Source organism: Garra rufa, chromosome 9 (genome assembly GCF_049309525.1).
Source record: "Garra rufa chromosome 9, GarRuf1.0, whole genome shotgun sequence".
Taxonomy (NCBI): domain Eukaryota; kingdom Metazoa; phylum Chordata; class Actinopteri; order Cypriniformes; family Cyprinidae; genus Garra; species Garra rufa.
In genome coordinates, this window is record NC_133369.1 from 33,848,114 (window position 1) to 33,863,412 (window position 15,299).

General features: G+C 43.7%; 1 protein-coding gene across 1 annotated transcript in view; it reads left to right on the forward strand.

Moving 5' to 3' along the window:
- Nucleotides 1–270: 270 nt before the first annotated feature.
- Nucleotides 271–15,299, forward strand: part of adcy2a (adenylate cyclase 2a) — a 296,259-nt gene continuing 281,230 nt past the window's right edge. Inside the window, 1 exon segment of the mRNA XM_073847836.1 lies at nucleotides 271–645. Coding sequence (XP_073703937.1) covers nucleotides 277–645 — 369 coding nt within the window. The 5' untranslated portion in view covers nucleotides 271–276.

The following is a 15,299-nucleotide window of genomic DNA, read 5'->3' on the forward strand; positions in this document are numbered from 1 at the left end:
ATGAAACCCGGTGCATCATCTTGACAGGAAACTCTTTCCACCCCTTTCTGTCTACCCTTTCTCTCTGTCTTCCTCACTCACATTTGCTTTCTCCTTCACTCCTTGCCTCAATCCAGACCCTCCCTCTCCCCCTTTCTCTCTCTCTTTCTCTCCCTCGCACATACATACTCGCACACACACACACACACACACACACACACACACACACACACACACACACACTGCTTCCTTTCGCTCTCACTCTGACATTCTGCAGTTCAACATGTTGCCTGAGCGATGCTGCGCACCACAGTGGAAGCCATCCTGCCGGTGTACCGGCCGCGCACCACAGCCCGAGCATCAGTGCTCCATTTGAAGGACCTGTGTGAGGGGGAGTGCGACCCTCACAAACCCCAGCCACCGCCCGAAAGAGAGGAACACAACGCTAGCTCCATGTGGAGGGAGGCCATGCGTAAGAGGAGCTACTTGCTGGAGAGGGGCTCCCTAACAGGAGGAGGTGTGCGCGGCCGAATACAGAGATCCCCAGACTGGCTGTATGATTCGTACTATCTTATGAGCCAGCAGCACCCACTTATTGTTTTTCTGCTCCTCATTGTGATGGGTGCCTGTCTGGCTCTGTTGGCCGTCTTCTTCGCCTCTGGGCTGGTGAGTGTTTGGAAACTAGGGGGAAGGTAACTGGGGAAAAAGCAGGGACGAGAAACAATGTTTGGGTTGGTTAAGGGAGAAAGCTCTGTTGCTACAGTAATGAGCAAGTGACAGTAAAATATTGTGCTTATTTTATTATGGATTTCTAAAACAAACCCTCTACAATCCTACACCTGGATTTTTGTTACACTATGTGTATCAGAAAATGAATTTCCTGTGCCCCCCAAAAAATCACACTTTAGAGGAAGTTCCAGCCAGTCAGCTCTGTTTGTACTGATTGCAGCGACCATATGTCTCTGTTTACCTTATGCAGTATGTAATCACTCTCTTCAAAGCATCATTTCTATGATTCATGTTAATGCGAAAAAGAAGCAGCAGGGAATAATCAATGTATGGAAAGAAAAGGGAACACATTTGGAAAAACTAACAGACATAGTCATGGGTAATTAAGCATAACAGATTAAGTAGAAACTATTAACCTGCCAACAGTAAAGTTGCTTTCATTTTTGACTCCTATTTAATTGAGCTCAGCTGGAGCATAATGGAAATCCTTATAAAATCTTATTGAAAAATAAGATTGTGTATTACCCATTAGCTGTGAAATTTGTATTATACGCAAAACAAAGGAAAATAGAAATCTATCAAACTCTGTAAGTTTAAGTATAGTGCTATATTTACAGTAAGTATAGTATATATTTACAGGTTTTCCCAGAAGGTGAGGTTTTTTTTTCATGATTTGCGTAAAATGCAGAAGTCACATTGGCAGGATACATGAGCAGGTTGCTGCCATGCTGTCTGAAATTTGTTTGATTTCCCCCCTCAAATTAAAGCCAGACATGTTTAAAAATATCTGGGATATACAAAGAAATGTAAGTGGTATATATTTCACCTGATTAAATCAGCTCTAATGCATTAGGGAGATCAGGGAGTGAATAAGTAAGCGACATTTCACAGTACGACATCAACCCATGTGTAGATACATACTCTCAATGCGTGCGCTACTTTCTTTCTTGTCTTTTGACTGCCTGACCTAAATCTCACATCACAGTGGCTGTTGAGCCTGCTTTGGGTTGCCGCAATGCTCTCCGTGACTCCCATGGTTGCACACATCACATTGATTGTGAAAAAAGCCTTGGAGCACAATTGCACTCTCAGGGCATTTTTTTTATGATCATACTCTGAATCGCTGACGATTTTGCTCTCCCCATGACCTGTTTTCACTTAGCCTCACACATCCGATAAGTGACCGCATGTCTAATGTTCCCCCTACATGCTTTGTTGAATTTAGTAGAAAATTGTGGTTGTGGGTTTTGCCAGTTGCAGGCTTGTTCTGTGTTCTCTAGAATAAAATAGGTTGAACAGTGCTACCATAATGTCTTGATGTTGTAATATGTACTCTACATCCACTATGATAGAATTTCCCTGCCATTTTTTATCACAGTTTCCATTTCTAATGTGTTTCTGAAAGCTGGACAGCATCAATTATGAATGAGTCTTCTGTAGTTTCCCCATGCTATTACTGTTTTTGTGTGTGTGTGTGTGTGTGTGTGTGTGTGTGTGTGTGTGTGTGTGTGTGAGTGTGTGTGTGTGTGTGTGTGTGTGTGTGTGTGTGTGTGTGTGTGTGTGTGTGTGTGTGTTTGTTCTGGCAATGAATTCTTCAATGTTGAATTTGGCAATAACAGTGGGCATTACATAAAAGAGAAGCCAATGGTATGTATTGGCTGTAATAAAATCACACCACCTCACTTTGGTGATACACCATGACTTTTTACAATCCATTTTGTAGCACTTTTAGAGGAGTGTGGAAAGAGAGGTGACAGCAGAGGTTTAGTGTTGCTCTGAAGTGAGAAAATGATTGCACAAAATGTTGCTGATAATCATTCTTTGTCTTGCTGTCTTACTTTGTGGCTGTAATTATAGTGCTATGGGGTGACAAGCCTTTTCACAGATATCCTGGGCTTTTTAAACACTGAAACCGTAAGAGGCGCCTGATTAGAGCTTGAATCCATTTAGATGTCCCTATTTGTGGGCTCTTTTTGAGAATGTTGAGTTATAGTTTGGTGCACTATAGTCAATAGCTCCGTTTCAAAACCTGAGATTTCTATAGAGACAACATTTTATGGATCAGACTTGATCTACATTGGGCCTCATTCATGAAACATGAGCAGAACAAATTTTTGTGTAAATCATTTGTGAAGCTGTTCTGACGTAATCTTTCGAATTTACGAAAATGTTCATATTTTTAAAATGTTAGTTGGTACGAAAGAAATGTACACTTGCTCCCTACCAGGTGTAAATGGTGTGTAAAATGTTCTGTTCTTTTTGGCAAACTGATGACACTGAATTTTAATGCACTGCCATAGCACTGTCCTTGCTGTCTTTTTGAATATATATTATTTATTTATTTATTTTTATTTTTTGTAGTTGCGTTGATAACTGTAAGATTCAGTGGTCGTCACTCTCACTATTTACCCCGCCGCAAATAGAGGAGGGGCAGGACAAATATCAACAAATCATGCACACCCGTGGTGGTGATGCAGCCGTTACACCTTGGGTGGGCATTATTTTCGTACAATTCAACGGCCCATCGTCAGTTATTCCACTTATACTATGGTTAGCACTAGGGGTGGAGCCGAACCCGAATACGGTATTCGGAAAGGCACAAATAGCATGTTTTTTACGAATACTTATTTCGAACAAATACTTAAAAAAAATATTTGTATTGGGGAACAAGAAAACTTTATATCAAAAAGCTGCGTTTCCTCATGAGACCGCAGTCAGTGCATGCCCGCGTGAGTGAGTGACATTCAGGAGTCGGGGGGTGGGATTAAAAGAGGTGACTGACACAGGCTGCTACACACAGCAACAGAGAAGTCTCGGCTGGGTGAAAAAAGACTTCACTGCATCACTATTTTTGTTGAATAGATTTTTGTACCTTAACTGGGTTCTGGAGGCAGTTTATAGCTTTTGGGAAGCAGAGTTTGATCAGGAGGTTATTCCATTAGGGGCCGTTCACATGCGCGCTCAAGTTTGTTGTTTCACATGTAGATGCGCGGTCATAATGGAAGCGAAGCGGACACGATGCTATGCGTTCGTTTTTTCCAGGCATGTCCACGCCGCATCCAGATAAATACATCTCAACTTTTCAGAATGCCACAAGCACAGCGCAGGTCATGTGACCAGAACCAACCAATCAGCTTCACCCTTTCCCTTAATAACATTGAAAAACAGCCAAGTTGGAGGAACAGCTTATCATATCTGTACAGGAATAACCATTTTAAAATAAATTTAATAGCAGAGCTACTGCAAGCGATTTTTAATGCTGGAAATCCATTTATGCTTTGCTGAAGCTTCCGAGTCTTCATTGAGAGATCAGGTCATGGTTGCTTAGCAACGGCAGACGCCACGGGAAAGAAGTTCATTCATTCAGAAGAACAGTTCTTTTAAGTATTATTTGTTTTTATTCTGTCTGTTCAGCATCCTCCAACAAGGATGGGTGGTGGTGGGGTTCATAATGTTCACAATGGTATTTTATTAGTTGTCGGTTTAACCATGGATGAGGTAATGGCTGTTATGTTATTTTCTTTTCAATGGCATTCCTTGTTACATGTTCAAAAACATCAACCAATATTGCATATACATAATTATTATAATGGATATAATTAAAGAATACTGACACTATAACGTAAATTATTAGTTTAACGCACAAAAAAATAAACAGAATTTTACACCTATTTTGAATTTTACTCGAATACAAATACTTCGACTGCTTTGAACACCCCTAGTTAGCACACATCAAGACATCGATCAAATTATATATTTCAAGACATTCGTCCGGTTTTTGTCCTTAAATCGCTATTGTGAGTTGGATTTTTTTTTTTACGCAGTTCATCCAATGCCTTCGTTGCTAATTCCAAAACGTCATTTTAGACCTAGTAATGACACTTGAGCTGTTGATAGCAAACTAATGCAGTTAATAATGAAGTTTAGACAGACGGCAAGCGAGAGAGAGAGAGAAATATAAGGCTTGTGAATTACCTCTCTCAAGTCTTTGCGCCTCTCAAAAGTGATTGGCAGCATCGTCTCTACTAATAGTGAAACTTAAAGTTATTTTTTTAAGTTTGAAAATAATGCACACCATTAGAACGTTCGTCAGCTAATCAGATTCAAGCATTCAACGGCCCCGTAGTATAATACTGGTTATGTTTAGTAAAATTCTAAACAATGCGATACTAGTAATACATTGCTGTTGTGGAGCACAGGCAGGTGTTGTGCTAATTGCAAATGAGCGTGCACTAAAATAAGTGGAATTCATTAATATACATGTTTAACTATCAAATCAAATGTTACGAAAGGGGAGGAAAGGAGTTTTCGGCAGGTCTGTTTTACGCACAAATTACTCTTATTATTTACTTATTATTACTCTCATAATTTACTCATATATATTCACGCAAGCTTCATGAATGTGTCACGATGCAGGCAGGAACACACGAACAACGACGTAAATAAAAGACGTATATTTAATAAATCCAACGGGATACAGGCAGACACAGGAACACCAGGGGAAAACATCCATATAACATTAAAGACCGACAGCATAGAGGGGAAAACACACACACTAAATAGACAGACTGATTACACATCCAGGTGGAAACAATGAGGGAGAAACCAAAAACACTCTGAACTGCGGGGGAGAATGGGAGAAACCAACATGAAAGTCCGGGGGTATGACATTACCTCCCCCTCCCGGAAGGCGTGTCCTCGCGCCGACAAACGGGAAACAGCAAACAGTCTTAGGAGGGGGTTTTGGCGGAGGACGAACTCCCGGGAGGAGGGCAAAAGATGGAGTCCAGAATGGTGACGGAACAGTCCATGGAGGTGATGACGGAGGGAGGAGCCAAGGAGGTGACAGGAGGGGGCTGGAGCAGGAGGAGCCAGGTGGGACCCAGGCCGCAGCCAAGATGTAATTCCACGGTGGAGCCGATGGAGGGAGGAGCCATGGTGGAGGAGAGGCTGACGACTCCATGGGTCCGACCGACGGAGGCGGAGCAGGTGGTGGGAGAGCCCGATGCGGAGACGGAAAGCCGAAGATCTTGGGTGACACCGCGGATCCGGAGGGCCAAGGCGGAACCCAAGGCTCTGGCGACCAAGGCGGAGATTGAGATCCGGAGGTCCGCGGCAGAGCCGGAGCGACAGAGGGCCGAGGCTGTGCCCGCGGGAGGAAGGAGGTCCAACGAGCCGGTGGGACGGAGCGACGAGGCACTGCCGGAGGAGTATAGTCCAGAGGCGAAGGTGGGGCGACGACTGACCAGGGCGGAGCCGGAGGGACGATGGAGCCCGGTGGAGCTGGTGGACCGACGGGCGACAGCGGAGACGAGGGAGCAGAGAGCCGGGGTGGAGCCGCAGGATCGGAGGGCCGAGGCGGAGTCCAGGACTCTGAGGCTGGAGGCGATGGTGAGGGATCCTCCAGCCATGACACCGATGGAGATTGGCAGACCCGCGGCGAACCCACCGCACAGATGGTGGGCTGAGGGTGAGCAAGGGGACAGACAGCAGATAACGGGGATTCATGAAGGCTGGGCGGAACCAGCGGAGATTCAGGCTTAGGCAGAAGAGGGAGGGTGGGAGGGAAATCCAGGCAGATGGGTATTTCCGTGAAACAGTCAATTAAGTCCCCAGAGTGCTCTTGCTCACCCCCAGTGGCGGTGCAGTGGACGGGGCTCTCTACAGCCCTCTCTTGCTCCACGAAGCACTCCACCGTCGTGGATGTAATGGCCGGCTCACGCACCTGATCAGCAGTTTTGACCCCGTCGGCACTCCATACTGCTGTCGCTCCGGGCTCGGGCTTTCCGTCTGTGAAGGGCTCATAATCCGCGGGTCGGGGTGGCTGGCTGGGCTCTGGGTCCGGAGTGGCACTGGCTCCTTGGAACAGGCGGGGAACGCGGGTCTGTTTCTCGCCAGTGTCCACTCCACAAATGCGGCGAAATCTGCTCGAGGGCCATCTTCGGACGACGGCGCTCTGCACGACGCGTTGAGGCTAGCGTCATAGAACATACAGAGCGCGTCGTCCGGGTAGCTGGTGGTGTTTGCTACAAGCTGGAACATGAATGTGTAACCCTCGAGCGGTAAATCCCCCTGCTTCAGCCGGAGGAGGATGAATTCAGGACGGAGGAAGGAATCCATGGGGGAAAACACTACGGAAACAAAAAGACTGAAAAACTGAATGATAAACAAAACGGGGTGGAATACGCAAAAAAAAAAAACTGTTTGGGTCGGTCTTTCTGTCACGATGCAGGCAGGAACACACGAACAACGACGTAAATAAAAGACGTATATTTAATAAATCCAACGGGATACAGGCAGACACAGGAACACCAGGGGAAAACATCCATATAACATTAAAGACCGACAGCATAGAGGGGAAAACACACACACTAAATAGACAGACTGATTACACATCCAGGTGGAGACAATGAGGGAGAAACCAAAAACACTCTGAACTGCGGGGGAGAATGGGAGAAACCAACATGAAAGTCCGGGGGTGTGACAGAATGAGGCCCAATGTTTGTTACCTTGTTTTAGTTTAATAGCATCACATGTATTATTCACTAAGAAGACGAAATGATGCACAAAAAAATGGCCATCCAACATTTATGCCCTTCACACATACATACAATTTAAGGGACCTATTACCACAACTTAAATAAATGCATAGTTGTGAGTAAAAAATTCTATTTTATTGATTAAATGAAACCTTTTAAGTTAAAAATATTATTTTGATAATGATCATGTCAACCTAATATTGTGTGTTATTATTATTATTTTTTAAGTGAGCTTGGTAGTAAATTATGTAGTAAATTGTCTTGGTAACTTCAGCAATTTCTGTTTCTATTATCAGGGATTAAAGTTCTCCGTCGCTACGACAGATTTCCGTTACCTGCAACAAGTCTATGACGGATTTCCGTCAATTAGAAAAAATGAAGGGGAAAGAAACGTAGGCTATTGCGCATTGTTGTTGTTGTTCTGTCAGCACACCAAAAATCATCCCGGCCTGGCTGCAGCTTCTCAGTGACAACATAGTGATGCTGCTGGCATCATTCACAGTCAGGTATTTAGCAGAGAACGCGGCGCGGGTATTAATACACATTGGAATGTATCATTTGCACGTGCTTTTAAGTCCTTCTTATTTAAAGTGAAAGAGATTCATTTGCGCGCTCTCTTATAGATCATTGTCTGTGCGCCCACAGAACGCGAAAAGGACAGTGACTAATTTAAACAATTGTTAAGGGAGTAAGCAAATGTAATATTGATTTAATACAACAGTTCTATAACAAGAAAATATCAAGTGACTTACGTTGTCTGACTATATCTCTACTGCCTGATTTTACTCTATTTTTTAAAAGCAAATATTTCCAAATAAAGTAACAACTCAGCCACTGCGCATCTCTAAAAGCAAAACAGCGGTGTTTCATTCATGAATGAAAGCGAGTTTTTGAAAGAATCTTCAGTTCATGATTATCCATTCATAACAGTCCCTTGCTTCATTCCCGAATGAATCAGCCGTTCAAACGAATCATTTGACTTACCACCACCTGCTGGTGGATTTGGTGTCATTGTAAATTAGACTTACAGTTATTTAAAACGTAATATTTCTATATTAAAATGTATATTTAAAACATTTATCTCAACATGAATTTATGAATTTATTTGCACTTATGCATCATTGAATGTCTGAAATTGCACCTTCAAGCCACTTTTGTGTTCCTTTGTGCCACCTCTGTAGTACAAATTATTTTTATTAATACTAATTTTATATGATTGGTAATTTATTTGTCTTATTCTGCTATTATATTGTTTTAATTAGATTTTTTTAAAATAAGATATATATATATATATATATATATATATATATATATATATTTTTTTTTTTTTTTTGACAGATAATGACATTTAATTAAAAAAAATGCCATTACAATGGTAAAAAGAATCTGCCACTGTAAATCATCTTAATGAGTCAATTATCACCTCATATTAGGAAAGCTAATTTTTTATCAGAATTTTCTATTATTGATCAGAAGATGCTTCTACATTTTTTAAATTAGGAGGACACGCACTATAAGAAGGAAAAAAACTGCTTATAAAGTGGGTGTGTGACAGGTATGGCTGTGGAATGGTGTTTGGCAAAGATTTTTTGGAGGAAAAATTTTCAGTCAGAAGATTTTTTTTGCTTTTTTTGTTAAAAATTAGTGGCCATGGTAAGGTTATGAATAGCTGTTTTTCTGTGTTATGTTAGGTGGGTTTTGTATAATGTTTATGTTCTGTGTCATAGTTTAGTTAGTTTCCGATATTTCAGTCAGTTACTGTCATTATTGTTTGAATAATGTCTAGACCTGGTATTCATTTTGTTGATTGGTTTGGTCTATTTAAGCTCTGCCTTTCTTTCAGTTTATTGTTAGTTCTTGTCACAAACGCGGTCTCTGTGGCTCCCTCTAACCCGCACCAGCGGGAACTGTCACCGGACTTTTAGCTCACTACATTACCCATAACCCTGTACCTGGGACGCTCACTTCCGGTTCCAGGTCTTCCGGTTCGCTTCCTTTGTTCTTATGCCATTTATGTTCTCTTTTCGGACTGCCTACCTGTTGCCAACCAGTTTGTTTATCGTGTGCGTGAATCCTTGTTGCCTGCCCTTTGTCGACCCTCGCTTGCTTTACAGATTATTCCCTTTGATCGCCGCCAGCCCCAACCTTTTTCACGGACTCTGACTAACCCTTTGGATCTGTCTTCACCACACCAGTCTGCCGTTGTTGAACCCCGCCTGTTTACTTTGTGTGAGTTATTAAAACTGTTGCAAATGGATCCCACGTCTCCGGATGATTCCATGACCGCGTCACAGAAAACTTTGCCACCTTCGGATCCAGCGACAGTCAATCAGATCACAACAGAAATATCCGCCCAAGCTTCAGTTCTGACGCTACACCAACAACAGCTGGATCGTCTCACCACTCTAACCGAGCAACTAGTTCGAGCCGTACAGGGATTGCAGATTGCCGCGCCGCCCGCCACTCCACCCGTAACCAGCCCTCCGCCCGGACCCCAGTCAGTCACCTCGAGCCCTCGACTCGCCTTCCCGGAGAAATTTGATGGTACGTCTGCCAAATGTAAAGGCTTCCTTCTTCCATGTACTTTATTTGTCAACCAACAACCGCATTTATACCCCACCGATGAGAGTAAAATAGCCTTTGTTTGTTCAATCCTCTCCGGGAGAGCGTTAGATTGGGCCACCGCCGTGTGGAATCTCGGACAACCAACTTACCCGTCTTTTGCCACCTTTCTCCAAAGTTTTAAGGAGGTTTTTCAGCCGAGTTCAGAGAGTGGTGAGGCAGGGGAGCAGATTGTCGCCATGCGACAGGGCCGACGCACGGCAGCGGACTATGCTCTAGAGTTCCGCACGCTAGCTGCTCAAAGCGGATGGAACGATGGCTCCCTCAAGCTCCATTACCGTAGAGGATTACATCCCGATCTTCAAGTAGAGCTAGCGTGCAGAGATGAGGGTCTCACTTTAAACCAATACATCGATCTTTCCATTCGTATTGACTAGAGGTGTAACGATATTACAAACCGAACCGAAATATCGCAATACACCAACCACGATACGTATCGCGAAACTCTCGTGGCGTATCGCGGTACTCTCACGCCCCCTGCTGCCCAATTGTTGAGGTTGACATCACTTGTCTCTAACTAATTTAACCAATTTAAACATCTTTATTTGATCACATTTGATTAAATTGTATTAGTAATGATGAACTTTTGTTCTAAATTTTGTTCTAAATATTATATTCTAAAGTTAGTATTTTCCAATTGCATGTCATGTCATGTGACTTGAGTGAGCGATCAAACTCGGTTACTACTCAGGGCTCGACATTAACGCTTGTCCGGGACCAGTGGATTTTATGAAAGGGACTCAAGTGAACGAGTATTTTACTGGCCCGACCGGACATCAATGACAAACAATAACTAGCGCAGCAACGAAACTTTGGTGAGCATAATTCAGATTTTATTACTTAAGATGACTGAAAACAGACAGTATCAAGTATCAAGCTCGTGCAGGCTATCTGACTCACAGAAAATCAACACTAATAGGTGCAACAGCATACACAAAGAAACAAGCATGAACAAACATACTGCGGTAGAAAAGCACCATTACGATTGCAAACGTGACATTGATTTTATACAACAGTAGTTCAATAAACTAACAGTAGTTAATATTAACTGACTTACATTTTAGACACATCATTAACCGTTTTTGCAAACGAAATAGTTCTAAGCAACAGCGGAAACTCCTTGAATCTCCGAGCAACACAGCGGTATTTCAGTACTGAATGATTTAGCATTTTTTAATGAATCGAGTCAGTGAACGAACTGGTTGAATCCGTAACTCGCTCATTAAGACAGTGACTACTGCCACCTATTGGTGGTTCGGTTTTATATTTAAAGGTATTGCATTTTTCCAATATTTTAGATTTATGTTTAAAAAAAGCATAACATAGTGCAATTTTACTGTGTAAATGCATTTTTGGAACCTCTTACCTTCATTAAACAGTCCAAGTAAATACAGTTTTATGTATTTTTTATTTAATATTCAGTTTTATAATATTCTAATTTGATGTATTGATAATTTAAGAATTTGATCTGAATGATGACACATACAGTTAGTAAGGTTAGGAAAATGAGGTTAAAAAAGTGTCCTAGAAATCAATTTAAGGCAATTATCACAAATATTCAGATTAAAGTAAGACCTTATAGAGTAGTGATGAGACTATTGCTTCAGAATGGATTAATTTACAGCAAAAAAAAGGCATTTTTTTGCCCCGGATAAGTAAATTTTTCATTTGGACAAGTGAATGTCTAATTTACTTGTCCGAAGGACAAGCCCATTTCAAAGCTTAATGTTAATAAAGAAAAAAGTTTAGTTGTTCTTTTTATTAAGTGAATCTATTGTTCCTTAGCATTGCAGTCAAGAAACCGAACCGAACCGAACCGAATCGTGGCTCCAAAACCGTGAACCGAACCGAATCGTGCCTTTGGTGTATCGTTACACCCCTAGTATTGACAATGTCATGCGAGCCTGAAAGCCCAGTTGACCAATTTCATCCATGCCCCTAAAATTACCATCCACCGAGGCTGCTCCTGAGCCCATGCAGTTGGGGGCTACTAAACTGACCACGGAGGAGAGGGAGAGACGGTTACGCAGAAATCTCTGTCTGTATTGTGGACAAGCTGGACACATCCGGGCCAACTGTCCCACTCGACCTCCTCGTCCACCAGCCTCGGTGAGTAATGAAATATCCCCTCTTAGTCGTTGTGAAATACCTGTTATTATCACTTCTGAGGACATTTCGATTAAAACCACAGCCTTGATTGATTCCGGCGCGGCCGGGAACTTCATCGACATGGACTTTGTTATTACTAACCATTTACCCATTCTTTCTTGTGTTCTACCTGTGGCATTGGCCGCCCTCGACGGGAGACCGCTAGGATCCGGACAGATCCTCCACACCACCAACGACCTCACTCTCCACATCGGACCCTATCATCAGGAATTAATCCGGTTTTTCATCATCACTTCACCACAATCGCCGCTCATATTAGGTTATCCATGGCTCAACCAGCACGAGCCAACCATTTCCTGGACAGAAGGCAATATCACTCAATGGTCCTTCTACTGTGAACAGCATTGTTGCCAACCAGCCACTAGCTCACCTGTCTCCCCCAAGCCCATCACTACCAATAGCTCCATACCCATCGAGTATCAAGACCTGCTCGAGGCCTTCAGTCAGACCAAGGCCACCCAACTGCCCCCTCATCGCCATGGAGATTGCGCTATCGACCTCATTCCGGGGTCCGTTCCCCCCAAGGGGCGTGTCTTCCCCCCTCGCAACCCAGAGCAACTCGAGTCCCAGGCCATGAACGAATACATCCAAGAGGAACTAAACAAGGGCTTCATCCAGTCCTCTACCTCTCCAGCTTCGGCCGGATTCTTCTTTGTTAAGAAGAAAGACGGAGGATTACGTCCTTGCATTGACTACCGTGCACTCAATAACATCAGCATTAAATACCGGTATCCACTTCCTCTCGTTCCTCCAGCCTTGGAACAACTACGAACGGCCAAAATCTATACTAAACTGGATCTACGCTCGGCCTACAATCTGATCAGAATTCGAGAAGGGGACAAATGGAAAACGGCCTTCTCCACCACCTCAGGCCACTACGAATACCGGGTCATGCCCTTCGGCCTGGCCAACAGCCCCTCCTACTTTCAGGCCTTCATAAACGAGGTCTTCCGGGACATGCTCAACCGCTGGGTTATCGTCTACATCGACAATATCCTCATCTATTTCAATACCTACACCGAACACATTCAACATGTCAGAGCTGTTCTCCAACGACTTATCAAGCACCAACTTTATGCCAAGGAGGAGAAATGTGAGTTCCATCAGGAGCGTATTTCTTTTCTTGGTTATATCATCAGTCCTGAGGGAATTGCCATGGATGAGAGGAAGGTAGATGCAGTACATAACTGGTCACGCCCCAAAACCTTCAAGGAGCTACAACCATTCCTGGGCTTTTCCAACTTTTATCGTCGTTTTATCCGAAATTTCAGCACAGTTGCCGCCCCACTCACCTCCATGGTCAAGAAGGGTGAGGCTCGTCTAACCTGGTCGCCACCTGCCACACAGGCCTTCAACGAACTTCGACTAAGGTTAACCACAGCCCCAATCCTTCGTCACCCAAACCCCGATTTACCATTCCTTGTTGAAGTTGACACATCCAGCACTGGAGTGGGGGCTATACTCTCGCAACGCCTGGGCGAACCTCCTAAGACCAACCCCTGTGCTTACTTCTCCCATAAACTCAGCCCGGCCGAAAGAAATTACGACGTGGGCAACAGAGAACTGCTGGCGATCAAACTGGCTCTTGAGGAGTGGCGGCATTGGCTAGAGGGCGCCCAGCACCCTTTCATCATACTCACAGATCATAAAAACCTGGAATATCTCCGCTCAGCCAAGGTCCTCAACCACCGACAAGCCCGTTGGGCACTCTTCTTCACAGAGGCCCTGCAGAGGCCTACCCCCCTGATCATCGATGGCGAGGAGGTCTATCGAGTCAACACTATCATGGACTCCCAACGCCGGAGCGGTCACCTCCAGTATTTGGTCGACTGGGAGGGTTACGGTCCTGAGGAACGGTCTTGGGTGTCGGCCGAGGACATCTTATACCCCTCTCTCACCACTGACTTCCACTCATCACACCCAGATCGACCAGCTCCCCGTGGGGGGGGATAGACCCCGGCGTCGGCCACCTCCTCGTGCCATGAGGCACTCGCAGGGGGGGGGGGTGCTCTGTCACAAACGCGGTCTCTGTGGCTCCCTCAACCCGCACCAGCGGGAACCATCACCGGACTTTTAGCTCACTATATTACCCATAACCCCGTACCTGGGACGCTAACTTCCGGTTCCGGGTCTTTCGGTTCCCTTCCTTTGTTTTGGCCATTTATGGAGCACCTCGCCAGTTTGCTCTTTGTGAAGTTTGCTAGTCATGCTAACAATCCTGAGCGTTCTCTTTTTGGACTGCCTACCTGTTGCCAACCGGACTGTTTATCGTGTGCGTGAATCCTTGCTGCCTGCCCTTTGTCGACCCTCGCTTGCTTTACGGATTATTCCTTTTGATCGCCGCCAGCCCCGACCTTTTGCACGGACTCTGACTAACCCTCTGGATCTGTCTTCACCACACCAGTCTGCCGTTGTTGAACCCCGCCTGTTTACTTTGTGTGAGTTATTAAAACTGTGTGCAAATGGATCCCACATCTCCGGATGATTCTATGACCACGTCACAGTTCTCATCACATTTATTTTGACTGATTTTGTTTTTGTTTCTAGTGTCTTAAGTTCTATGTTAATAAATCTAGAAACCGTTTGCGCTTTTACCCTGCACTCATCTTATTTTTCACTTCAGCTACATGAAGGTATACTATAAAGAGTGAAAGATTCAGCCAATGTAGTAAAACCTGTAGTTCTGTTCTATGTGCTATAAAAATAGATATCTAAAACTTTGGTCATTAAATTAAATGCATGGAGTGTAAGGATATTTAAGTACATTGCATCCAGAAACTATTCCAAAATAGATTAAGTTCATTATTTTCCTCCAAGTTCTACAAACAATACCCCATAATGACAACGTGAAAGAAGTTTGTTTTACAATTTGTAAAACATTTATAAAAAAAATAAATAAATCACATGTATACAAGTATTCACAGCATTTTCCATGACACTCGAAATTGAGCTCAGGTGCATCCTGTTTTCACTGATCATCCTTAAGATGTTTGTACAACTTGATTGGAGTCCACGTGTGGTAAATTCAGTTGATTGGACATGATTTGGAAAGGCACACACCTGTCTGTATAAGGTCCCACTGTTAACAGTGCATGTCAGAGCACAAGTCAAGCTGTTAAGTCCAAGAAATTGTCTGTAGACCTCAGAGACAGGATTGTATCGAGGCGCAGATCTGGGGAAGGGTACGGTAAAAGTTTTGCATTAAAAAAAAAAAAAAAAAATGTCTTTGAATGTCTTTGATTGGCCAATGCATTTATGCAT